The sequence below is a fragment of the Stigmatopora argus genome, chromosome 14, assembly GCF_051989625.1.
Source record: "Stigmatopora argus isolate UIUO_Sarg chromosome 14, RoL_Sarg_1.0, whole genome shotgun sequence".
NCBI lineage: Eukaryota > Metazoa > Chordata > Actinopteri > Syngnathiformes > Syngnathidae > Stigmatopora > Stigmatopora argus.
Genome location: NC_135400.1, coordinates 9,907,102 through 9,934,659, shown reverse-complemented (window position 1 = coordinate 9,934,659; position 27,558 = coordinate 9,907,102). Strand labels below are relative to the sequence as shown.

Sequence of the window (27,558 nt, the reverse complement as noted above, 5' to 3'; positions counted from 1 at the left end):
GGTGCATTACCCTCACAAAGACTTTGACAAGGCGCCCCCTTTGTAAAAAAACAAAAAAAAATTGACGTGTTAAAGTGCATTCTTTACATCTGGATGGGCTGAGGGCGACGATTGCCATTAAGATTCACCAGGGGGGGAAAAATGAAATTTGCGAGCGTGTAATCATCCCTGGTACCCTCTCAGTTTTATCTGCAGAGGATTTGGAGGATCCTCCCTCCCCCGTAGCACGCATTAATATTCATGGAGAAGATTCCCAGCTCGCTTGTAGCAAAAGCACTCCAGAATGGAAAATATGGCCGGCAGGCTGTGTGGGGAGAAGCCATTAGGATTTTCTTATGCCACATGTGTGAGCTTGTCATGAAACGCGACGTATATAACTCAACCCACAACAACTAGTGTCCGGAAATGTTCACTAAATGGAGTCGGCTGCTGCTCATGGCTGACGGAACTATTCAATTGCACGCGAATGCGAACAGATTAACTTGTGGACAAAAAAAGGACAAATTAATTGACAAACTACCTTAAGAAGAACATCATATTAGCTGCTGTTTTACAGCAAATAACTGTAAAGAGTAGTATTTTCTTAATTTTCTACACACGCAGCAGATGCATCATCCTGTCTGTCGCAGCTCAGTAGTCAGCACGTTTGACTACCAAAATAATGGTTTGAGTTCAAATATGCGGAGGTTAAGAAAAGGGGCAACATGAGGTCACCACTACCATTAAAAACAGTTACACATTGATCACAGTATAAAAGTAATGTTTTTTACAACCATGAAGTTTAAAAAAAAAAATGGAGAATACTACCGTCAACTTTTTTTTACCCAAGCATATTATATGCTCATCCTTTGCTGCCATCCCTCCCAGTTCAAATGGATTAGACATCTAGAGTTCATTATATACTGTAAATCAACGTTTGTTGTTTTCTACGTTGAAGCAAGCTATTTTTTTTTGGAGTCGACCTGACCAATTTTGCTACTGCATATGACTAAAGAAAGTGGAAAAGTAGAAAATGTTTTTCTTCTAGTAAACGAAGAGTCTACTCTTTATTGCTTTAAAAGACAAAACAAGCTGAAAAAAATTGCTTATAGTACACTAAAAGCAAACAAGGCCTATGGATTAACCAATCACAATGCCGAAAGGCGCCTCCCCACTGATACAAGACACCCGTCCGTATCGTGTTTATCGCTGATAGCCATCGTCGTGACCCCACATCACACACGGGGGACTCTTTAATTACAGTGTTTGAGCCAGAGGTTGTCAATAATCCACGCCGCGCAATCGTTCTTTTTGCCGTTTCGATCAATAACGTGAAGACAAGTGCCGTCTGACTCCTCGGGGTCTCGTATGCTGACCCTGGCGGACACGCCATTCATTTTCATTATCTCAAATAGACCATTCATAAATCTTGAGTCATTTGATTTCAACCTCTGTAAGGATGAATGCTATGTATAAATGACACCTTTTATTGTATATCACTGTTTTCTCTATTAATATCACTCATTCTGTTGCATCCAGTTTGGTATATCTTCATATTTTTATTGAGGTTTTTCAGAAAAAGCCTTGTTACGATATATTTTAATCTCGAATCACCTGGATTGGACGTCTAACACTAACATGTAAAATATTGCCACAAAAAAACGTTGTTGCGTGCCAATTGTGGCCCCCCTGCCTCAGGTTTGACACTCTCAAGCAACAAAAAGGCTAAAGTAGACAATGTGTGTCTTTATATGTACACACCTAAGGACACACATCCCAAAGGTGACAACTCCCAGGAAGCTAGCAAAAGTGTGAGCGCTGTTTTTTTTGTCATTTTCTGGCAGCGACGTGTTAGATTAACATCACACGTGCACACACACCTTCTGCCTGTGCTGTTAAACACACCTGTGCAGGTGTGTGCGCACAAGAAATCTGGCTACATTTTGGTATGTTTTAATGACAAGTAGAATTTCTCTGGGATGAAATGCTGTCATTTGAGCCTTGTTTTTCGTGGATGCCCTTAAAATACATTTTGAATCGATCTTATATGAATCCATGAATCATTTTATTTAGAGTCTCACTATCAGTTTAGTGGGTACTTTACTGAATTGGATAGAGTGGAGTCATCATATGTCCTATGCTGGAATCCATGCCTTTGAGTATGTCATGGGTTTCATCTATGCAGAGGCAACCCATTTCATGAATTATTTTTATTCCACAATTCACATTGGTTATGGATCTGTGAGTCTTCAAATTTCATTGTGAAGACTCATTGACATCATTCTATCATTTCTCAGTGTGTAGAAACCTGTGATAGTGGGATTTGAAAGGTGACCGCTGTCCAATGTAGGGTTAAATTATAATATTTAACTAATACTATCTAGTAGGCTAAGAAATTCTACACTAATTGTGCATATGTGCACTGTAAAGGCTAAACTTACATCATGATAAAAATATGAACCAGTAAATTGCTCATGCCAAAACAATAACATTGACTCAAAATTCATGTTTGTAGTCATAACTCGGCCTCTACTTGTACAATATTAATAATAATTTAAAAACCGAGCACTTCACCACTGGCATGACTCACCCTTCTCTGAGTCACTGATAACGACAGCAGCAATACAAAGCAAACCCATCGGGACACCTTGCTCTATTTAGACATCTTTTTTTTTTACCGTGTCTTTAATCTGAACTGCTGTGCTTTCTATGATGTCAGGTTTCCGCCATCTTTCCCTCCTTGACGACTGAGAGGCAGCCGTGGAAAAGCTCCCGCGTGATTGGAACATGACGTGTGTTTTACTTTGCCATGGTGAAACGCACACATACACACACACACGTGTGTTATGTGTATACACACCATAGGGACCTTGTCTTCAAGCAACACAGGTGAGCAGATATTCCAAAACAAGCTTGTTTTTAAATGTGAGACAAGTCAAACAGGCAAAATTTTCTGACAGAATGACGGGTGGAAAACTAGTGGAGTGCCTATTACTAATACTTAAGAAAACTACAGTAGTCAATTGATAAATTACAATTTGACTGCAATTATTGTAAGAATCTTAGGTAATGGTGTTTTAGGTGATAAATGAAAACTTCACTTGCTTTTTAAATTCCTCCTAAAATAACGTTTTGGGGAAATATAAACACAAGATGAGATCATTGGTCACGTTTTACAACATTTTAACTATGCCCCAAAATATTTTTGAGTTACATCTTCTTTTTTTTGGTTGAGCAACATTTACGTATAATTATGAAAGACCTGGTCCAATTGCATCCACGGGGAAGATGTTTTGTAAAAAGTTCCTTTTTTTTCATCTGTGTCATGCACATTGATCTGCTTGCATAATTATGACGTTTCATTTAAAAGACTTTCCTGCCCTAAACATTTGTTGGTTATACCAATAAATTTTGATTTAATTACCCAAGAAATGCTTTTTAATGTACATTTGTGTTTCTCCATATTATAACTAGACTAGATATTAAAACAAGATAATTTTGACATTTACTCATTTGCTGACATTTTTAATAGAAATGATTACTACTAGAAATCTTTTGCCGTCAATATCACGTGATGTGATGTTACAGTACTTGATGAATTTAATATTTCGATGCAAAATGGTTGCACTTTATTTTATAATCATGACATGACACCTGTCATGTAAATTATATCATTGTTTATCACAAATTTGACATGGTTTGGGAACGATTGAAGATTAGGACACTTAATGATGTGTCATAAACATGCTCAATATAATGCTTATGAGTTTAAAAAGTGTTACCAGAAACTCACTGATATTCAATGTTAAGCTAACTCACATTTTGACGAGATTTGTGTTGATTTTGAGTTGGAAAGAAAATGTAAGTTAAGTTAAACAATCATTTGAAAGCATTTTTAAACAGGTTACAATAATGCTGCCATAAACAAATCAATACATTGAGTTTGCTTGGCATGCATTTCCATTGTCACTTTGTTCCGGACAACAAAATCAGTTTCAAAGCCGATTAAAGTGTCCAATGGCTGATGTCAGCTCCCATGGTCCCAAAGGTGCGACATGACAGTCTTCCCTTTGTGGGAAGCTGTAGCTGCCAATGGAAACGATAGAGGTCCAATCCATTTGGATTTGGCAGGTCTGCCAACCCTCCCACTTCAAGTGGATTGGACGTCTACTAGCGATAGTCACGAAAAATTAGCAGAAATGAAATTCAATGTGAATTTCCCATAGAAAAAGAACAGAAATTTCATTTTTTTTCTGCATTTGTGTTTCGTCCAGTCGAGATTTGGGTTCAATTCCACCTCCAATCTTTTTTATGAAATGAAAAGCGCAGCCCGGCTTTCTGTTTGGCCGGCGTATTGATTTGCCATTATGTTGCACGGGGGGAGAAAATCCATGGCTCTCCTTTTAAATAAGCATCACAGCAGGACAAGAGAGATATATCATGAACAAGGCGTATCGAATGGAAACACATGGGACGCGGCGTCTAAGTCGAGCCATCTTCTCGGTGCCTTGCAAAGTGCTTAGAGATAAAAAGGGTAAATTCTGCCTAGCTTTGCGGAAGTAGTATTTTTTTTCCTGTACAATATTTGCATGTATTTGTATTAGTTGGTGTGTATGTACTTATCGTTCGTGTCATTTTTTGTTTGCTCTTGACCTTGGAAGTACAAACGTTAAACAAGGGTTACCAGTTTATAGCTTTTTGATGGACATCCAGTCCAGGCCAAAGTTGATAAGATGTCCATTGCTGTCGATGGCAGTAAATGAGTTCATATTGGTGGGGAGTGACCGTTTTTAATGGAAAATGATCATTGCTAATTACTTTTAAATTCATTTTAATGGTACAGTTTTAGTGTATTGGCGCAACACAGTCTGCAGAAGTTCCCCATCTTGTGGAAGACTTCCTGTGTGTAGTTCCAGTTTACTTTGATTTGCTTTGTACTTTTTGCTTTTGCTTTGTTGTTCTGCAGCCTTTGCGACTGTACTGTCTAACTTATAACTATGCCTTTTCTTGCTACTGTCACAATGAAATTTCCCGAATACGGGATGAATAAAGTTATCCAATCCAATCCAATCCACTCCAATCCAATATACCTCTGACCAGACCAAAAGCCTTAAAACATCAATAAAGTTAAGAACTGTGGTCACGAGCACCTTCTCCAAGCTGTTTTTCAAGGGTCTCAGATATGTGAGGCTTTGACCATGTATAGCAAGGCTTTTATTTGTTCAAAAAATGACCATGTATAGTGAGGCTGTTTTTCTCAAAAGAAAAAAAACATGTCGTAAGGCAATGTATATTAAGGCTTTTATTTGTTAAAAATGACACTGTATAGCAAGGCTTTTTTTCTTTTAAAAAAAGACCATATTTCATAAGGCTTTTATTTGTTTTAATAATGGCCATGTATAGTAAGTCTATTTTTATCCAGAAAAAATAATATTTATAGTAAAGCTATTTTTTTAATTGTATAGTAAGTCATTAATTTGTTCCAAAAAAAAGACCATATATAGTAAAGTTTTTTTTGTTGATCCTACTGACACCCCTGACCAATAGTAATGACTTGAAAAAAATATGCGAAATGGACCATATTTGTGCAAAGCTTCTTTTTGACATAGGAGCTATTTGTGAGGGCAAAAAAAAAGTGGTGAGAGGTTTCAGTGTTGAAGGAGTTGCGAGAATGATGTAACAGCTGGTAAACGCTTTGATGGCTGATTCTTCTGAGGGTTGATTGGGAATACACAAAGCGAAACTGTGTTGCGTGATACAGAATTTTTTTCATCTTTTTTTAACTTATGCCTCAGTATTGTGCAACAGTTGACTCAGTACTTCCGCTTTGAACAGAGAAGTACCTATATATCTACTCAAGTATAACTATTGCTATTTCACACTCATTGGAATTCCCCACCGAGGACGGAGTTGGAAATTCCCTCTCTGTGCTTTTTTGAATGTTTAAAATCAATTTTCCAATTAGCCCATGTCTTTGTGTCGGGAGACGTCATTGGAAGCCAACGATGTTAATTTTACAGCAACCGTATTGAAAGCTGAATGTTGTGTACTGCCAACACAATGTTTTGGGAAGCCGACAGACTGGCCCCAGACGTCACCAATTATTTGCTTTGAGGAACATTCTCTGGCATTACAGCTTGTCGCTTGAATGCTGAGAGACAAGCATTCATCACTACTGCTATTGTGTGGCCAAAAAAATAGCTTCATCATGCTTATTTTTATGATAGAATGATGAATTAAGGCCTCTGTACTGTCACATGAGATCAACGAAACTATGTAAAAGTGCATTGTGATGAACTTAAAACAATGTGAACCAGGAGGAGCTTTATTTGTTTTCCCGAAAGTCATACTGATCAGATTTCAATGTCATAACTTAGCACGTTGAAATGTGAAATTGAATCAATTAAATTGCATGACATCGCTATATGTCATAAAACTTGTCATATTAACTTATTGGCTCATGTTGAGAGCACCAGATGTCAAATCCATTACAACTTGGAGGGGGAAAAAAACTAAACGTCCTTACTATAAAATATGAAACTTGTGCAACATAACAATTTGCAAATGAAATTTTAACTATGACAAAGTTTAACTGGTCACATTAAAACCTCTCTTGTGACATTATAACAAAATTGATCACATTTTTACATGAAACCCATCCATTTAAAATGTCAGACTTAACACGTAATTCTCATCTGAAATGTGATTGTTAAGTTTACGACAAGTCCAAGTTAGCCGTAATAAGCTTCACTTCAGGGAATGGATTTTTTTTTTTTTTAAGTTATTTTTAAATCATTCGAAATTATTGATGACTGTTGAAAGTAACGAACCTTGACGTGACACGCACCGACATTGTTGTATGTGAAGTTTGCTGTCAGATTAGATTGACATGGCAACAGAAAATGGCCTAAATCTGATTGGACATAAATACCCAAACCTGCCTAGCCAAAAGAAACGCTATGAATAAAAGGAAAATACACTTGAAGCAATATATTTCATGAGAGAAATCATAAATCTCTGGTTGTAAAACCTTAATACACAAGAGGAATTGCCATTTTCACTGGAGAAAAGTCTTGAAACAAAAGATAACGTCGAGCCACAAAGTCATTCTATGTGTGTTCTGCTCTCAAATTGCCGCATGAGGCACTTTTTTGAAGGGGTTTGATTGCCGTCTCTTTTTTTTTAATGCAAACAATAACAAGCGTGGCACAGCCTTGGTTCGATTATCTCTGTAAATTTAATACAAATCTCTGCCGGGCTCTCAGCTGCTGCAAAGAAAGCCTGCTTTATCGCCACGCTCCTCCGACGACACTCTTTGCTCTTCACGCAGCAAATGGGAAGTGAATTATGAATAAATAAAAAAAGAGGAGGGGTACGACTGGGCCATCGCACGTGCAGTTGAATTTCCATATAGATAGACACGCACATTAAACTCAGTTTTCTGTGTGCTCGCTATCCACTGGTGCTCTGATTACGTTTTTGATAGAGAGATGGGCGCCGGACCCCCAACATTCGGCTTGGGACACTTCATTGGTTGGTTGATTTTAAGATCTTATTAAGCTGGCTATGGTTTTTCCTTTGAATTCACAGTTCTGATAGGTCTTTTATGATAAGAACCTGTTGCGGCAATTTGCTTGATAGTCCTCCTTGGAGTCCCACAGGGATCAATGCTTATGCCACTTTTGTTTGGATAACGTCTCAGTAAATGGTTCTTTTTACAGGAAACGACACAAAACATGTCGACGTAATACAATATTTGCTACGGTTATTAAATGAGCAATGATAAAAGCTGAAGCAACAGTTAAATTGAAACGTTTTTAAGAGGTTTATTATGTAAAGTTATGGGGACTGTAAACTGAGCTCATAGGTTTATTGGCTATATACACCAAACGACAAGAAAAAATAAATAGTTAACCATTTTATCAGGGGTGTGTAGACTTTTTAACTCTGCTTTAGCGTCTGTATGCTTCATTTGTAGGTCGGTTTACTTGTTATTTTAAGCCATTGGCAGTGAAAGACGTCCAATCCATTTCGGCTGATCGCTTCCAGCCCTCCTAGTCAATACGGATTGGTCGCCTATTACCGTCAATGACAACCAATGAACTATTTGCACTAGCCAAATAAATATTTTTTGTTGTTTTAAGTCATTGGCAGTGATAGATGTCCAATCCATTTCGGCGGATCGCTTCCAGCCCTCCTAGTCGATACGGATTGGTCGCCTATTCCAATCAATGACGACCAATGAACTATTTGCACTAGCCAAATAAATAATTTGCCATCTTTTTCTCAATTTTGTGAACATTTTTGGTGGTGGTTGCCCTTTTTTTAATGGGGGGGATCTTGCACCTGCTGCAAAATGTCTGAATGCACTGTGGTTTAGGGACAGGAAGATGGAACTAAAACACTTCTCCATGTAAATGCAATTAGAAGGAAGCAAATAGACTGCTCCCGGGAGATTGTCAAGGGGTGTGGAAAAGGGGAGGCAAGGGCTCTCAGGATAAGGGCCCCCGTGTCACTCATCATTAGCACAGCATTAGACGGAAGGGGGGCGAAATTCGCTCGCATCCATCAAACCTCGTGTTTGACTTCTTGGGCTCGATACAGTATTGACAAGTGTGAGTTCTGTCAGAATTCTAGGGTGCCACCATCCCCATTGAAGTCTGGCACGGGCACTCCCATGCAGGGATCTGCGGGTGTCTAAGCGTATGCTAGATGAACCCCACACGACGGCAAGACGAGTGCGGGAAGAGGGGGAGGGGGAAAATAAGGGGGAGCCCACCCTGGCAGAGAAGCACCCCTCAACGCAGACCTGTCGCCCCGCTGCAACAATGTGACAATGACACTGGAGGAGGAATTTCCGCTGGAGCCCCCCTCTCGCGCCAACAGCCCATCTTGGTTGCAGGGGGGAATTTACCACACAAACATTTGCCACGAGATTTGCAGGGGGGGCCTGAACGCCTCAACGAATGGATTCATTATATTTGGATGGATTTAAAGCAAATATTGTTTTAGTCGTAATTTGGGTGCGTCTGAATGTTTACAGATTAACATTCCATTGCAGGAATTGTGGGAAGGGGGGAGTTAAAATGCTGAGAAAAATGTCAGGTGAGATGTTATTTTTCGTCCCCGGCCTAATAGACGAAGTGCATTTATTTATTGATTCATTCTCCATGCTGCTTATTCACACAAGGATCGCAGGGGGTGCTGGAGCCTATCCCAGCCAACCATGGGCAGCAGGTTGCCAGCCAATCCAAGGGCACAATGAAATTGACAACCACTCACGCTCACAATCACAGTCACGCCGCCACTGAATGGGAATCTGACCTTTTCTATCAATTTTCTCATAGAGATTTTTTAAATTTGGATGATAAAAATGTGTTGATATTTTGGCAGTTTTGGAAGCTAGACAAAAGCATAAAAAGATCAGTCAAAGCATGTTATATTAAAATGCATAGTCGATATTCGACCAGATTTTCTGTTGTTGTCAGCATATTTCAGCTGAGTTAGCAAGTTTTAATATTTCATCACTTGTTTTAATGAAACATATTCAAGGGCAGCGTGGATTCCGACACAAATTTCCATTGACTCCATAAGAGCCATTTGAACTGGGGTCTACATTGCATTATGGGATTTTTACACCAAAAGATATTCTGCTTGTTAGGCTTTAAAAATATATAAATACTAAACCGCACTGGACAAGTATAAAGGAATCCAAGCGGGTGGGAAAAGTACCTTAAATCAAAATGAAATATCTGCAAACATCTTTTTTTTTCCTTTAGAAAACAACAATGCAGCTCATTATTAGTCATCTCATCGCATCCTTTTTGCCACTAAGCCACATTTCCAGCTAAACTGTAAAATAAATGACATGATTTATAAATGAGTCCATTAGTGGGCGCACGACAAACTAATCAGTGATTAATCGGCTATCGAAAAAATGGCTTGTATCAGCTTCCGTCTCCAACAGTATAATAAGCAGCTAATTAATCTGCCATCTTGTGTTTTCGCTGTTCCCCCCAAGAATTTGCTTGTATTTCATTCCGCTGCGTCCTTGTTGTTTGATAGTGTACTTTAATGAGCGCCCGCTGAGCACCGCAAGGCTCTCCAGCCCTCTTAACATTTTTCTAATACCACCCCCCCTCACCCCCATCCTCGCATTCTCTACCCAATCAACTCTTTTATTCTACCAATCGGACACTCCTCTTTTTCGTCCTCGCTTTTATTCCCCACCGCCTTGAACTTACTTTACTTCGACCCCCCTTTTCTTCCAAAATATCTCCGTCCCCTCAGCTGGCACTCCTGGCATCGTGGGTGGCAGATGCCAAAAGAGGGACTTGAGCCGCCATTTTATTTTTCATGAGGGAATGATTGAGCTCCGGCTGTGGTTGTGGGGGGGAAAAAGGCCCCAAGGTTGGGATATCTTTCCTGCTGAAATTATGACTTAACCTGTGCACCACCCACCCACTGGCGGACATATGAATATAACATTCTAAAAGCAGTCTGTCCTCCTCCTATTGCATTAAAACAGAGACAACCTTGTCAAAACACAACAAGGCCGTGTTGAGATAATTTTTTTTAAGGCAGGCAGTCTGACCTTGTGAGTTCCAGATAAGTGTTGCTTTTTGACCTTGGTGTGTTGCAACCATGTCAACTTCTGCTAAAGAATGACTTCGTCCTAATTTGGACTTCACTTTCACCGTGTCCAACCACAGCAGAGTCCAACTGTTTATTTAGCATGTCTCATTCAGGCACACATTTACTGGCAAGAACGAGGCGTTCTAAAGGATTTAGGGAGAACTGAAATGTGATGTAGTTGTGTCTGAACTTTTTTGTTTGCTTATTTTATTTAGTTATTTTACCAAGCAACCTGGCAATGCCAGAATGTGTTGTGGTAGTAAATAAAAGAAGAAAATGTATATGAAACAATGATTTGATCATACCAAAACACTCAGTTCAGATGATTAGACATCTATCGCTGTCAATAGCAATTGTTTCTCTTGGTCATATTTGTCATTATACACTTGTTTTGTCATTTTCATATCATTTCTACACAACTGCATACATTCATTCTAGGACTTGTAATAATTTTATATATATATTTGCATCCCTTGAATATAAATATATATTTGTTCATTACTTACAGCTCCCAAATGACATAATTATTTATTTCTGGGTGTCTCCACTTCTAATTCAATTTAAACAGGGCACACAACATTCACACTTACTGCAACGGGTCGATTTTCAATAGAAAAGGAGACTTTTTTGGGGGCACGTCATCTTACACAGCCGGGCGGAAATTCATTTAACGTGTTTTATACACCCAAACAATCCCTGCACGCTCTTTAAAACGACATTTTTCTATTTAGGAGCACAATTTATTCCCGATTAATGTACGTGTGCGTCCTTTTTTGCTGTTGCTAGGGAAGTTGGGCGTGTGCGCTTCGTGGCCGCGGCTGCAGGGCATCGCTTGACGTGTGGCAGGGGGGAGAAAACCCGCAATTGGCCGTAAATTCAGTGCTTTAATCGAGCTATTCCGCTGCCAACAGGGTCTTAAGCCTCCCTCGTGTTGACGTGTCGGGCAAAAGTGGGGAATGACAGGGTGGGCGACAGAGGAATCGGCCGTTTTCAGTACATGACCAAATATGGCAGGGCAGCGGTACATCGTGCCTGCGTGCGATAGGCGCCTTTGCAGGCTTCGTTTTTAACCCTTATCATTCGGAATTATTTTAGGAAGCGTCCCAAAAAAATCGTCGGCGATTGATCGAGGGCATTTTGGCAGTCGAAGCACAAAACGTTTGTCTCCTGTGGGTATGTTTTTTCGAAGGAAGTCTTGCAAGTGACTATTTTTAGACATTAGAAAATAAATAAATATTAGAAAACAGTATTTTATTTTTTTATAAAATGTAATTGATTATTATCATATTAGCTTATGACATTATTATTTTCATAAATCCTTTCATCTCATTTTCTGAACTGATTTTCCCTCATTAGGGTTGCAGGGGGTGCTGGAGCCTATTCCAGCTGATGGGGTGGGGGATCTAGTGTCCAATCAGCCTACCATGCATGTTTTTGGAATGTGTGAGGAAACTGGAGTACCCGGAAAAAAACCCACACAGGCCCAGGGAGAGCATGCAAACTCCACACAGGTGGACCGACTTGGATTTGAACCCAGGACCTCAGAGCTGTGAGGGCAACGCACTAACCACTCGCCCCACCGGGCCAACCATTCATAAATCATTATTGTGTATTTTTACAATTATACATTGATACATGAATAATAAATAAATAAAAATCAAATGAATGCAAGCTGAAATGCACACTGAAGTAATACTATAAAGTTGTTGTTTTTTAAATTTACCTAATTACACGCCATTGATGGCGATAGACGTCCAAAATATTGAAAAAGGGTAGTTTAATCTGTGAATGCTGATGTTTCCGTGCCTTTGGCATGACGTCTTCACCCCTTCCAGTCAAATAGATTTAGACGTCTAACCCCGTCAGTGGCATTTAGTGAGCTTAAAGAGTGTCGTGTAAGGGTTTTAAAAAGAAGAATGAGAATTAGTGCGTTAAAGTGTGAAGCTAAACCCAGAAGACATGGCACTGGTCTGACAATGTGTGAGTGTCAACTCCGTACGTGTGCATGACCTATATTTGCTCAGTGCAGCAAGCAGATCGAAGTGCAGGCCGAGCAGTGGCATTTTTTTCAAAGGTGAGACACGTCACATAATCAAAGCATAAAAAAATGAAGCAGGAATCAATGCCGACGTGGTCGATGCTGCATGGCGAACCGTTCTAGTGGGGTCAAAGTCTTGAGATAGCTAATCGACAAAACAAACATGCATTTGTTGGGGGGTTTAAAGGATGGGTATATGGCTATATATATTTTTTTTTAAAAGACAAATTCCAGGTGTACACTGGCTAGTGACAGATTGCCAATGCAAGAAGGGCAGTTTTAACAATAATGCTGCTAATTAGGACTATATTTTTAAACTTGAACTTTAAGTAGTTATTTGAAACCTCCACTGACATGCACACTTACTAAGACCTAACTTGGAAGAACATGAGGGAAAAACTTGCTCAATTCTGGTATGTAAGCTAGCGTGACCTTGCCGTTTCCCCACTTAAAAAAAGAATGTTTTATCTTTGCAGGGTTACATTGTTGTTGTTGTATCATATGAACAGGCAAGGAAACGGGAAATAGTGCTTTATTTTAAGAGTTTAATGAATACTATGAAGTCTTATATTAGCACTGATAGAACAAAGTCAAACCACCTAAAAAGCCCCTTCTTTCACTATAAATGCAAAGCTTTATCTTCTTAAAATTGACTCAATTTAGAATACTAGTCCATCTAGTAGCATTTAATTTGTGAACATTGTTTAATGTAGCATTTGTTTATCCTTTCTCGGCATTCCCGTTCTTAAGCAAACAGATTGGTTTAAAAGGACAAAACACTAAACCTAATGAATGCACTCACACTGTATTGTTCACCAAAATGCTAACATAGGATAGTTCCACACAAAACAACCTAAAAGACAATAAAATTGCACATCCGGTAACATTGAACATATGTTCTTTTTGTTGTAAAAGACTCAAATTTCTACTCTTTTAGCCAACTTCTTCGGGCCAGCCAATCGCAGGGCACAAGGAGACGAACAACCATTCACACTCATACTCATACCTAAGGGCAATTTTGAGTGTCCAATCAGCCTAACATGCATGTTTTTAGAAGGTCGGAGGAAACTGCAGTACCCATAGAACATGCAAACACCACATAGGTGGACCGACCTAGATTCAAACCCAGAACCCCAGAGCTGTGAGGCCAACACACTAACCACTCACCCAACCGTGCACATTATTATCATTTTTAAACCACAAGTTGCCTCATCACGGGTTAGCCGTTTATCCTAATTATCCTCGTAGTCCCCCCCTTGTTTTGACATATCCGACCCCCCCACGAAATGTTGATTTCTTCTGACAGACCACTCCTCCTTAGGGCTAACATTTAGAAATCCATTAATGGTACACAATTCCATATATAGGGAGGGCGTATCTCCTCCTCCTTCGCTGCCATAAAAACATACGAGCGGCGTGACACTTCATATGGTGATTTATTCGAATTCCCACACGTCCAAGAAGGAGAAGAAGGAGAAGGGATGGAGTCCAACCAGGAGAGGTCTCCACCTCCTCCTCCACCTCCTCCTCCTCCTCCTCCTCCTCCTCCTTCTGACGTCATGCGCCAAAGCTGGAGCTCTTGCACGACTGGATCAGTTCACTACGGCTGACTGTCTCTCTATGCACACTGCCAGGACTGAGCGTGGGGTGTGCAAAGGAGGGACTACACGAGCTGGAGGGGAATAACACTTTGGATTTGGATACACACTGGAAAACTACCAAGCGATCGAGCGCCTTCTCCCCCCGTTTGCAGACGTCGTTTTCTCCCCCCCCCCTCCCTCCATCGCTTGAAGTCGGATTGCGGCGAGAATGGAGCTCCCTGCCGCCGGGGAGCACGTCTTTGCGGTGGAGGGCATCGAAAAAAAGCGTATTCGGAAGGTAAGATGAAGCGCCATTTTAAAAAAATATCAGAAATATCATCATTATTATTATTTCGAATGGTGCGTTTAATGTCTTGTGGATGGGATGGGTTTTTTCCCCTTCTCTATCAACGCAGGGGAAGATTGAGTACCTGGTCAAGTGGCGGGGGTGGTCGCCAAAGTAAGTCCTTAAATGCAACATACGTGCACGATTTTAGTCCTTCGTGGATGATTTCATGCAATTTTGTGCAACTCGTACATCGTGTGCGCGCGCGCGCGTGCTTTCGTGTGTGCGTGCGTGTGTACGTGGGCATCCGTGGATGCCTTCACTAATTTATGCGAGAGGAAAAGGGAGGGTAGGCACGGCCATGTAATCCCGTTTTAATTATTTCTGCTCTGCCAACGAATTTGAGAGACAGTGCTGCTAAAATGGCCGACTGCGTGTTGACGCGCGCGCACAACAGTCGTTTTCCCTTCTATTTCGCCCTCACATTCCCAAGAGTTTGCTCTCAAACGTGCATGGTTTAGTGAGATATGGATATTGTAAGGGAATATGGAGTGTAATGTTGTTGCGTTTCCTGATAATGACAGTTGCTTTGGCCCCTCCCTGCAGATACAACACATGGGAGCCAGAGGAAAACATCCTCGACCCGAGGCTGCTCGTCGCATTTCAATACAGGTGAGACCAAGCTGGACTTTAGATGCGAGGCCGACCGTGACCTTATATGGGCTTGGGGGAGGAGCCATCATCCGCGTGCACTGACACCCCCTTGACCCTTTGGTATCCTGGGAAAGGGCCAATGAGTTTCTTGGGCAAGGATTTGTGGGATGTGGATGGGGAGGCGTGCATTACATTCATTTTTGGGGAATACTGGCACTTAATTGGATGCAAAATACCATTACAAGTAGGTTTTGCAAGTATTAGTTTGCAATACAGAGGAGGAAAAATACACTAAAATGACTTGGCGATTGTCAAAAAGTATGAGTGTATCACTAAAACATGATTATTTATTGTCAGTCCTTCCCATTTCAATGGATTGGAAGTCTACTGATGTGAATGGCAGAGTTTATCACTTGCAGTCTGTATGTCCCAGCAGTTTTACAAAGCACATAGCTGGGCATTCTTTTTCTTTTTGTCATCTTTTTTTTTTCAATTTTCTGCCCAATCACAGGAAGGATTTGCAAAAAATAATAATTTATCCCAATAACATCATTTGAAAAGTTAGACATGTACATTAGCAATCTAACAATACAAATAATAATCAAAGCATTGGTCAACATTGTTATCGTTTAGAAATGTGGTTTCGTTTTCATTCCGATGCCTGGAATGTTTCAGTGAAACTTTTTAAAAACATTAAAATTCCTTTGTATTTTGTATTGCTTCAGCTGAATTAATACCGATTGTGTGAAATGTGCGCATAATATATCAACTCAACCGTAGACCCTTGAATCAAATGGAAATCTGTGCTTTTGTCCAAAAAACATCATCTGTTTCTGCATTTTGTGCTATAACATTTTGAAATAATGGCCGTATTTTGAACAAGATGCAAATACAAAAATAACATTATAGAGCCATGTCTGTTGGCAAAGCGCTACATTATCACATTTGAGTTCATTAGTATAAGGTTTTATCTAAAAATGTCACTATATAACTATGTAAACATTTTCGTTTCAATTTCTTTTGGAAAAGACCCCAAGCCAAGACCCCGGTCAAAATGAATCGAACATTTATCACCACCAATGGTAGTGAATGATAATGAATCCAACATCGTGAAAACGTCAAAAAAACAAAATTAGCATTTTAGATTGGGGTTAATTGACACGCATGCTTGTACACTTTGGCGCTGGCAGGCTGCATGTGCGCGTCTGGCTCCGTCCTGACGGTCATGGAGGGCTGCCTGTGTATGGAATCCTCCCTACTCCCAGAGGATGGGGGAGGGGAACCCACAAGGGAGCCTGTAATTGCCAAATCTTCTGCGAATAGGGGTCACCACGTCAGATTTTGCGTTTTGGAAATAATCAGCACGGTTTAGCACGGCAGCCTTGATGTTTTGAACATCAGAAGAACACCCGGAGAGACCTGCGTTAGCCGGCCTCCGTCCACCGCCGGTTATTTACGAGTGGGCGATTAGTCAAGGTTTTTTTTTCCCTGGTAGTAGTAATATTTCATCCAGACCTTGCACACATGACCATATTCTCCAGTTTTTGTCCCTGCTCTACTTTTGCTGAATTATTAATCGCAGAGGTGTATTTATCCCATTTGCCATGTACCTCCTGACCCTAATTACAGTTGTGAGAGGGTATAGTGGAGAAGTAGCAGAAGGGAGGATGTTTGAAAGACAAGCAGAGTCTCTTGGCTGTAGCCTTAATTGAATTTCAGCAGGATAATGAGAATACAGACTGGGATGATTACCATGGAGAGCTATGCAAATAAGGACCACAATGCTTTGCGGTAGGTCACGTGTGGGGCTTTTTGGGGGGTTAAATTCTATGTTTTGACCTTGTAAAGGTGAAGGGAAATGGGTGGCAATCCTATGCCGCATGCCCCTTCTTATTGCACGTGAGTTTTAATAAGACAAGACTTGAGAACCTATAATTGTCCTTTGTTTTCACAGGGAGAGGCAGGAGCAGCTGATGGGATATCGCAAACGGGGGCCCAAACCAAAACATCTTCTGCTGCAGGTAATTTTCACCCAGCCTTTCTATCAATGAGAGGCACGACATGAGATGAGGGGGTTGCTGTCAGGTGTTCTCGAGCTGTTGTTATTATGGTCACGTTATTTTTAGTTTTCTTCTGACCGAGATGGGGGGAAGAGTTCTTGATCTGGCATGTCCTTGCAGTTTGTTTCTCAAGGTTACGGAAGCCCCTTTCGGGCTGGCTTGCATATTAGTTGTTGGTTAGATTTTGAGCTAATGAATCGACTTTCAAAACGCCTTCAACTGGTGCCCCTGATTTTCTCATTTTCCGGGTTTAATGGAGCTTGTTATGAACCAAATGTGGACATGCAGACTGGCCGCTATGCAGCGTTACTCCTTAGCCAGAGTCAGGAATCAGAGATGAAGCGTGACATGTCTGCTGGCACTTGTCTGACCTCGGGTCATGGCCAAAGGGTCTTAAGCGTTCCGCGGCAGTGCCCCTCTGAGGGTCCGAAGGGTCAGCCCGTGCTGGAGAAAGAAAGGGACGAGTTGATGGGTGGACGAGAACTAGTATCATGCAGTCTTTGTAGTCAATACCAATGGTGCCTTCCATAGATACAGGCTATCCATTTGCAATGCCAGGAGAGACCAGACTGAGACTTGGTGGATTGTTGTTGGCTATGTATTGCATTAGGATTTCTTAATAACTTAGTAAATTCTCCGGGGCCAATTTATTACATTGAAAGTAAAACCATGTTGAGGACTGTCCTTGTTTGTATCAAACTGTCTGCATACCACAACCCCTCAGCCAAGCTTTGTAGCTCTCTTGAGACGACAACATTTCTCCATAGTTTCAAAAGACATAATTCCAGTACGTAGCCACTTTTACAAAGTAGAGTAGCGCTGTCCCGACCAGTTTTGTTCCATGAACTGTTTAAGCCTGCTCACATTAGAGGCTAAATGTTTCCAGTCCAGTGGTTTTGTACACTTAAGAATGGTCTACAACACATTTTCAAATATCTTTCAGCCCTAAAATTCTTGGTCTCAATGATTTCTGGTTCAAAACAAGGTTTGGTTTGTTCTTAGTTGTAGTCTTGAGCGCAACTTTACAGTTTGATTCAGCGTCCTTAGAAAGATATGACCAATGACTGATAATAAACTACATAGTAAACTGAAGTGTCTTGTCAATTCTTTCAGGTTCCCTCATTTGCCCGGAGATCGAGTGTCCCAGAAAGCTTTGAACACACCACTCCGGACCCAGAAGACAGTCCCAAGTCCGATGCCGTCCTGGTCCAGCGTCCCCAGCCGAAGCAGTACGAGCTGAACAGCAAGAAGCACCATCAGTACCAGCCGAGCAGCCCAGAGGTTCCCGTTGAGCAGCTTGCAAACAGCAAGAAGAAGTACATATACCAGCTTAACAGTAAAAAGCACCACCACTACGAGCCGGACCCCAACATGTACGACGTTCAGTCTTCCAGGCTTAAAAAGGTGGTCAAAGTTCAGGAGGCAGCCAGTAAACCTGCCAACCCTGGGTGGAACCTACCTCTGGCACTGCAGCAGAAATGGGTTCGCGACAAAGAAACCGGCTGCTTGAGTAAAGTCAAAGAACTGGCAGTGGAAGTGACAAAACCTGCCCCAAAAGACGCTGAAAGTGAACAAGCTCTGAAACCCAATCCTAAAGACGCGACGCTCCCAAGCTGCGTTAGCAGCAAAATGAAGATAATCAAGAACAAAAACAAGAATGGACGTATCGTTATTGTCATGAGCAAGTACATGGACGGTAATAAGGTCCACGGAGCCAAAGGCAAGCACGGGGAATCGTCGAGCGCAGAGAAAACCCAAAACAATCCCGCGCACAGAACCAAATTGGTGGAAAACGGTCTACCTAAAGAGATCTGCAGCAGTAGTACACTCCCCGCCGCTGAACACCCCCAAAAGTGCTCCCCAAAGGACAGACATTTTTTCAAGCCTTCACCAAGCACAGCAGAGGAATACAACACAGAGGTCGCCCGGGGTCAGGCCGACTTACCCGATGATCTACCGCTCCAGCTGACCGCCAGCTCGCCCCCAACGTCTTGGCCGGCAGACAGCAACATCCCGACGCCTACAATTATGCACCACATCCGGATTCCGTCATACCCCAGCAGCCGGAAGAGGAAACTCTCGGAGCCTGCCGATGAGCGCAGGGTTTCCAAGACTTTGTTGGCTTCCAGAAGCCTTAGCGTTTCCAGCACGGCAGTCGCTCCGCCTCAGGACAAACCGATGGACCTCCACCGCACTGGACACATCGGCACGTATGATGCAACGGACGGCAGTTGCCAGGAGGAGCCCATGGATCTGAGCTGTCCAAAGACTACGAGGCAGACGGAGCTGGAAACCCAACCTGAGACACAGGCTGAACTCCAACCCCAACCTAAACCCACTCCCCAACCAGAACCTACTTCCCAACCTGAGCAGACTGAACCCCAACCTCGACCCGAACCCCAACCCGAACCAGTGAGTTTCCAAAATCCACCTGGAGCAATTGAGATCCTTCAGAAGAAGACAAAAAAGATCTCTCCTTTTATGGGAAATATTATCATCACTGACGTCACTACAAACAGTCTAACCGTCACCTTCAAGGAGTACGTCTCTTTCTAAGGACTCCGCTGATGGAAATTGTGCATACTGTAAAAACATTAGAGATTTTGTACATATGCAAAGGTATAATTTATCATTGAAATTTAATATGTTTCTTACGATGTTTTATAATGTAACCCTGAAACGTAGCCAAGCAAGTGCCCTCGAGGATTTGAGTGAATACATGAAACCAGGTGTATTCTACTTTTAAAAAAAATGAACTAAACTGTCTATATGCTGTTGTTTCATACCTGTACCAAATTTGTAATCTCAGATGTATGAAGGTTTATACATATTTTGTATGGATTATCTGGCGGGGCGCTGCATGTTAGAGAGGAATTCTCTGGGTTGATTGCGATCAAACATCGAATTGAAAGCACTTATTGGCTTCCATTGATGGCGATAGAAGGCCAAGCCATTTTGATTGGGAAGCCTGGCACCAATCATTTTTAATGGCAGCCAATTAGTTAAGTGTCACAGAGTGACTAATTGATCATTTGTTAAGAAAGTGTAGTTGAATGTGCATCTCTTGTTACCTGTTCTTGTTTGGCCTCCCTTCATTTTCCAATATGAATTATCGCTGTCATCATGAATTCATCGGCTGCCATTGATGGCAAGGTGAGCATTCAGTCGAATCCTACAACTATTTTGATAATTAATCGAGAGCTGAATAAAATGGTGCGTCTAAAGAGTAATATGATCCCCAATGAAAAAGAAATGATTATCATTACAAATAGCTCCTTTTACCTAGGGAAACAAAACAGTCATAATGTAATTGCACAGTCCAACTACCCTCAATTTTTGGTTCAAATGCACATTTACAGCAAAAATGTTAAGCTTAGAATCAGTAAATAACATGATTTATATATAAAATGATTAGAAGATTAATCACAAAAATACTCTATTGTGGCAGCCGTAATGTCATGGTGACTTGGGCGTACCCTAAAACTAAAGTGCATTCTATTCTGTTGATGAAATTCAACTGTCAAACATGATAAAAGACCCTTTTAGCATTGTTCATCTCAGTTCTTTGTTTTTTCAAGCTTCTGAATATGACATGTTCTGCAAAGGCATGTGACTGCTGTTTGTTAGGGGGTCGCTAATTACCCGTGAAATGTGACTCAACGTTGGTATGTAAACTCAAAACAATAAATAATACGCGCTGGCTGTTTTGTTGATGCTGCTTCAAATGCAAATTTGTTGGATGTACAGCGGGAATCTCCTTCCATACGCACACTGAATGCAAAACAAGTATATGTAGATGAAAGCTGAAATCGTATACGAGAATGACATGGAAGAGTTCATATTTATTCAATTTGTCAGAGAAGCTGCAAACGAGCTGTTAAGAAATGTTTTGCGTTTCGGTCAATGTTTTTTGGTTTCGTTTTGCTTGAATTTGTTGATCCTTTGCACTTGGTTACAAGGATTGTCATAAAGTTGGTGTGGGGAGTCTTATGGCTTACTGCTGTTGGCACAGTTTCACAATAAAGAAAGAAGTTGCTATAGTAATGTTTGCCTCTTGATTGTTTGAAGAAATGATTTGGAGTCCTCAAAGGTAGAGAAATATGAGTAATAAATATGAAATCTGTTGGTAGGACCACTGCTAAATTGGAATTATCTATTTTATTTCTTGAGTAGAAGTCACACTGACTGTTTATTTTTATTTTTATGCATAGTTGCAATTTTAAAAGACATGGTTAATTGCAATCAAAGATATGAAATGAGTTAAATTGGAGAAAATTACAAAAAAAAAACTACATTTGTAGTTGTTTTTAATAGCAATTCCTAACGATGATTATGCATTGTATCATTTATCAGCATTGCCTTTTTCACCATTTAAATTTACCACTTTTCTAACTTTCAGATTGACTTTTACTACTACGTTTTGCATCATCAGCAACAATCCTACACACTAAAATCTCATTATAATGCACTTTATCTCCAAATTACAACTACTGAGAGGTTGGGCAGTTGCTGTCATTGCATCAACCATTGATTGAACATTCAACATTGAACTTTTGTCATCTTAAAATGATTGGCACAAACTAAAAATGTTTATTTAAACATACTCAATGTATTTCTGTTCAAGTGCAAACCTCACTATCTAGTTGACCTTGCAGTGCAGGCCTCTGAAAGTCCAAATATGGTGCTTGCTCTATAAAGGGCAACAAGCAGAAGAGGAAGGAGTGACAAAACAAGCCTTGACATTTGAAATATGTTTCCTCAGTCACGCCCCGTCACTTGGTTTTACTCTCATTTTCTCCCTATAATAGTGAAACTCTATAAAATATGCAAGAAAGTTTGCTACACTAAAAAGGGGATTTTTCAAATCATCCAGACAGACCACATGATGCAGGTCACGCGTTCTAATGTTATAGTTTATTCCCTTAGTCATGTGACCAACTTGTGTGCGCGTGTGTGCGTGTGTGCGTGTGTGCGTGTGTGTGTGGATGCGTGGTCAAACTGCAAAGGGACGACATATTTATAGCGCAAGTGTGAAGTTTCATATTACGTTATGACGTTAAGACCATTTTTAAGCGTATTTTGGGCCTTAAATGATAGCGCAAATAGATGGTGAGCCTTATATTTGAATTGAATTGAATGCCTTAATTGTCATTATACAAGAAAAAATCTGATTTAAAACTTCAGCATAACGTGTGCACATAAATCAGTAGTCATAAAAAGATTTAAATACAAATAAAATAAAGTGAGATAAAAAAAAGGGGGGCGTATAGTTGGTTGGTTGGCTTATACGTCAAAATGTATGCACAAAAGGAACTTTCTGAATCCAAAACAATGAAGAAAAAACACGTTGGATTCTTTAGTGTAAAGTTTACACTGTAATGTAGGACACTTGAACCAAAGCAAGTCAATCAATAGATTTTAGAAAATGCATATGATGCTCACAACTAAGCATAAATGGTTCCTCTTTAATGGGAGAATCATAATTGATATTCCGCAACGATATGATGTCCTTTCATTTTAAAAGGTATAGAGAGAGAAAATGTCAGTAGTTGCCCAGAAACCAAACAGCCAATGGCGTGCCATCTCATTTTGATTTTCTTTTTTTTATCCCTACGTTTCTTCTGCAGACGCCATTGCGGCTCTTCTCATCCTTTTTTGCTCAGCATCCAAGAAATTGTTCATATATAGAAGCGATATATTTGTGATGGTTAGACATTGAAAGGACAACGAAAAATAAACTGGAGAAATTGTTATTTTCTCGCTTTTGATTTTTAAAAGGGCATTTTAGTGGGTCATCGTTGAAAAGGAAAAAAGTCAACAGAACGTAATATGATAATGTCGTAGAAAGATGAAAATGAATGGCCACGCTTCCTGCCTGTTTTACATAAAAAAATAAAAGCTAAGGAAGCCACAGTCAAATTGAAAACAATCCATAACTGTCATTCAACACCCGAATAAAGCTTGACATTATGTTTCCTTACAAAAAGATAGACCTAAATAATTTGTCATTTCATCAAAATGTTGCCACATAGTATTTTTAATCGTCCTAAAAACGTATAATGGCTCATAATAGTAAAGCATTCGTTTTGATTTTAGCCACTAAAAAAGAACTCTTATTTGATTTTGACGAATAATACACGAAAAAGGAACTAGTTTTAATGCTATAGATACTACTTTGAAAAAATATGTATCTTTTATTTTTTAGACAGACGACTCATCTTTATGTTATTAAAAGGCACATAAAATCTTGTTTGGCGCTGCAAGAATATTAATGCATTATTCCAGTCGTGATGGCTTATTAATATATTGCAAAATGCAATACAGTGGCATGAGTGATTTTAACTCTTTAGTTAACCAGACAGTTCGTCAAGAAACCACTTCCCAAGTCAATAATTATTTTCTAGTGACCAATTCATATGGAACATATTACGTAAAGCTTGCATGTAACGTGTAATTAATTGGGGGAAGTTAATGATATATATATATATATATATATATATATATATATATATATATATATATATATTCAGACGAAAGATGAGATCTTATTTAAATGCAATTGTTTGGATTTGAATTGCTTCTGAATTTTCGTGGATAAGCATTTAAGAGCTTTGTATTTTGCATTTGCACTGATAAAACATAATTTTATGAGTTTGATATTTCAAACCACAACATTCATTGAAAGGACTTTCGAATACAACGTTTATTTAACATATTTGAGTGACGTTTTTTGCTGTTAAACGCAACATTCGTGCAATTGCTTTTCGTCATTTTACCACACATCAAAGCGTGACATCTGCTGAACATGACAATTTTAAGATGTTATTTAGGTAATTATAATAAAAGAATGGAAAGAGAGAGAATAAAATGTTTATGGATACATGAAATTGCCCCGTGATGGCAGGCAAATCTATTATAGTAACATCAAATTTTGTCCTAAAAGGAAGGCAGAGACATTGCAAGAATCTCATTGTAAATGATAAATTATTCATTTGCATCCTTCAAATCGGCATTTCCGGGGATATTCACGAGTGAATTAAGCAGCAAAGTTCGTATTACTGCGTTCCAAATCGGGCCGGGTGGAATACCCAGGCTCCCGGGTGCCCCGAGCCAACGAGTCCGCCGCTCGAGCGCATTCCATCGGCTCCGCGGCAGCGGGCCTCCGCCCCCCTTGTCGCCCGTAGCAACAAGACAGCCAATCAGGCTCCGCCGAACGCAGTGCCTGGCAACAAGCGCGTTACGTCACCACGTCAACCCCCCACCCCTCCACGCCAAATCGCGTATTATGGGATGTGCAGAATTAAACAGCCGGAGGAGGACGCGAGGTTTCGGGCGCGAATAAGAGCGCAGAGCCGGGGAAGCCATGGAGCTATCTGCCGTCGGAGAAAGCGTCTTCGCGGCCGAGTCCATCATCAAGCGACGGATCCGACGGGTACGGTGTTACGCCTCTTTCTTTTTTCCATTTCTGGGCCCTCTGTACTTTTTATTTTTTGGATTTTTTTTTTGCTAGCGACTGTTACGCAAGCGTGTTTTTTGTAAAACGACGACACGCACGAACGCGAGGGAATCTTTAAACCGATTGTGTGTGCGTGCTTGTGTGTCGTTTGCAGGGTCGTTGGGAATATCTGGTGAAATGGAAGGGCTGGTCTCACAAGTGAGTATATATACAGTACGTATACAGTATACACAATTCTCTCTGAGGCGAGACGTAAGCTTGTGGGAGGAGGAGGCGGCGACGTCTAGTGGCTATGTGCGGGACTACATAAACAGATAGGCAAAGCTGCCAAATGCCAGCAGAATTGAGCCAAATTCTCATATTCAATTTATTTTTGACTGTCAGTTGTGGTGCTTTCTGTTGAGGTTTCTGTTGTGTCTAATTATTTATTTATCTTTTATTTCTTCTCTTATTTAAGTCTACAATGTCTCTTCCTGTGTCTGTTTTTTCACATTTTGTGCCTTCTTGCTACTGCAACAAAGTGAATTTCCTGAATATGGGATGACTCAAATTTAATCTAATCTAATCTAATTTTGTTGCAGGTACAGCACATGGGAGCCAGAAGAGAACATTTTGGATGAGCGCCTCCTGGCAGCCTTTGAAGAGAGGTGAGGCCAAAATTGCACGGAAAGACATTCACTTGAAAATAAAAGCAGAATTTGTTATGAGACATAGTACAAAGACAGAAGTCATAAAGCTAAGTATTTCAACAGTAAATACAATATTAGACTGAACTTGGCTCATTCAAACGTCTTTCAAAAAGCCAGAATTAACCAACAACAGTCTTCCTTGAATAATCTTAGCAAATACAAACCATAAATTGTTCTTGCACCTGGTACAATTTTTTTTCCATTAAAGAGTGTTTTTGTTTTGGAAATAGAAATCTGAGGTCTCGAGTGGCCTCAAGCAATGTCGTAAATAATGATCTTAATCTACTGTTTTTTTCCAAACATAAGGGAACGCGAGAGAGAGCTTTTTGGGCCCAAAAAGCGGGGACCCAAACCTGAGACGTTTCTCCTGAAGGTTGGTAATTTCTACCATAAACACACAAACTCGATCAATTTCCATTCATTTTGAACTTCTGTCTGTTCAAATCAATGGAGAGAGATCAAGTGATATCTATGACATCGAAATATTATCATTTCTGTCTTTCTCCCACAGGCCAAAGCCAGAGAGAAAACATACGAGTTCCAACAAGAACCACTTGAGGTTTCCTATCCTGTCCCAGAGCCCGTCGTGACACCGAGGGCCCGTGAGGGCCTGCGTGCCGTGGTGCCCACCATCTTCCCTCCAAGCGCCGTCAACAGGGGGGAGAGCGTTGCCAGCCAAGCGCTCGAACTGGAACGGAGACCCCGACCAACACCAAGTACTCATCATCAACCGGGCCCTAAAAAGAGGGGACGTAAACCCAAACTACATCGGAATTATGACCACGATGAGAAAGAATGCACGGGACCGCCCGCTAAAATGTCTCGACGCTTAACACACGACGGGCCGACTTCTGACCTGATCCAGTTGACCAAACGCTTCCAGGAGGAGACCACCATTACACCCAAGTCCGGCAGCAACCAAAGAGGTAGAACTCACTACCTAGCCGTTCTGAAGCATCACGACAAGCGGGTTGAGCTGCCGATAGCCACGGGAGAAGAACTCGGGGTGGTGTGTCCCCCCACGCCATCTGGCTCCTCGTGGAACCCGCATTTCGCCAACATGGACACAGTGATGGTCACAGATGTCACCATGAACCTGCTCACTGTTACGGTGAGGGAAAACTACACTGACAAAGGCTTCTTTCGAGGAAAAAGATGAGGCGGGGGGCACGGACGATTCACGTCAGGAAAGCTCAATTAGTCAATCGAGTTGGCGAGCTTCGAAGGGGAAAACAAATCATTTCAGTTATGAACTGTTTTGAGATTCGGAACGAGTCAAAAAAATAATTCCTAAGGCGCCACGGAGACTTTTGGTGGGAAAAATCATGCTGTTCCTGGAAAATTTCAAACACAAGCTGGGATAAAATTGTCATCATACTACTATTATCCTTTTGCCTGTATAGTTCATATGCTATTGTGGTAATCAAACTGTTAATACTCGGCATACTGGACGCTCCAAAGAGGAGCAAAGAGTTGGTCAAAGATTTCTAATGGTATTCACATGTTGTCAGATGGCGAAAAAGTTGTATTTTTGTATTCTTTGTGGCTTTGCCCTGAGCACCAAATCCTTATTTCCTCCTGTCTCTCAAATTCTCCAGCTTTTTGCCCACCTTGTCAATGTTATTGAGTAGATGCACAATGTTGCTGCCAATTAGCAAAGCTACTAACACTGACGCTACTGTCATCATGCTAATATTGTGTTTATGTATTTTTTTTCTTAAGCGTTATTGCCCATCAGTATTTAATTTTAAAATAATTTACTGCCACTGCTGGTAACAAATCAAATTCCTGAATGATTGTTGAAGCTGCTGTGACATCAATATGAAGCCAATTAATGCTCTTTAGTTTGACTTGAATTTGGTAGCCTCACTGTGTGTTTCAAGCATTTCACGTGTCACAATGAAAAAAATATTCTCATTGTCAGTAGAATTTAATCAAGGCAACATGTGGTTGCCTTTTTTTCGGCTCCATTCAAGATAAGAAAAAATATATACATATATATACGTCTTTATTTATTCCCGGGCGTGCAGAGCTGCAGTATTCATGTTTAAAATGAGGTTTTGTTGAAGAAGAGTTTGGAATAAAACTCTAAAAGTGCACATGAAAATAGGCATTCCTGTGTTATGTTCACTTGCAAAAGCAAAATCCACCATTAGACTGTTTTCATCATTTCAACACACA

At 40.6% G+C, this 27,558-nt stretch overlaps 2 protein-coding genes across 4 annotated transcripts; both read left to right on the top strand.

The window, feature by feature from the left end:
- Positions 1 to 2,716: 2,716 nt before the first annotated feature.
- On the top strand, positions 2,717 to 21,276 carry LOC144088232 (E3 SUMO-protein ligase CBX4-like). Of its 2 annotated transcripts, XM_077618554.1 has the most exons (6): positions 2,717 to 2,868; positions 14,287 to 14,530; positions 14,649 to 14,692; positions 15,125 to 15,190; positions 17,127 to 17,193; positions 18,346 to 21,276. In XM_077618554.1, the coding sequence occupies exons 2-6, from the start codon at positions 14,462 to 14,464 to the stop codon at positions 19,786 to 19,788; spliced, it is 1,689 nt and encodes a 562-aa protein (XP_077474680.1). In that variant the 5' UTR covers positions 2,717 to 2,868; positions 14,287 to 14,461; the 3' UTR covers positions 19,789 to 21,276. The 2 variants fall into 2 exon arrangements, with proteins under 2 accessions (XP_077474680.1, XP_077474679.1); XM_077618553.1 differs by lacking the exon at positions 2,717 to 2,868 and having other exon boundaries at positions 14,161 to 14,530.
- Positions 20,272 to 27,558, top strand: cbx8a (chromobox homolog 8a (Pc class homolog, Drosophila)). Of its 2 annotated transcripts, none has more exons than XM_077618556.1 (5): positions 20,272 to 20,385; positions 24,843 to 24,886; positions 25,270 to 25,335; positions 25,684 to 25,750; positions 25,889 to 27,558. In XM_077618556.1, the coding sequence occupies exons 1-5, from the start codon at positions 20,356 to 20,358 to the stop codon at positions 26,534 to 26,536; spliced, it is 855 nt and encodes a 284-aa protein (XP_077474682.1). In that variant the 5' UTR covers positions 20,272 to 20,355; the 3' UTR covers positions 26,537 to 27,558. The 2 variants fall into 2 exon arrangements, with proteins under 2 accessions (XP_077474682.1, XP_077474681.1); XM_077618555.1 differs by lacking the exon at positions 20,272 to 20,385 and adding an exon at positions 24,517 to 24,664.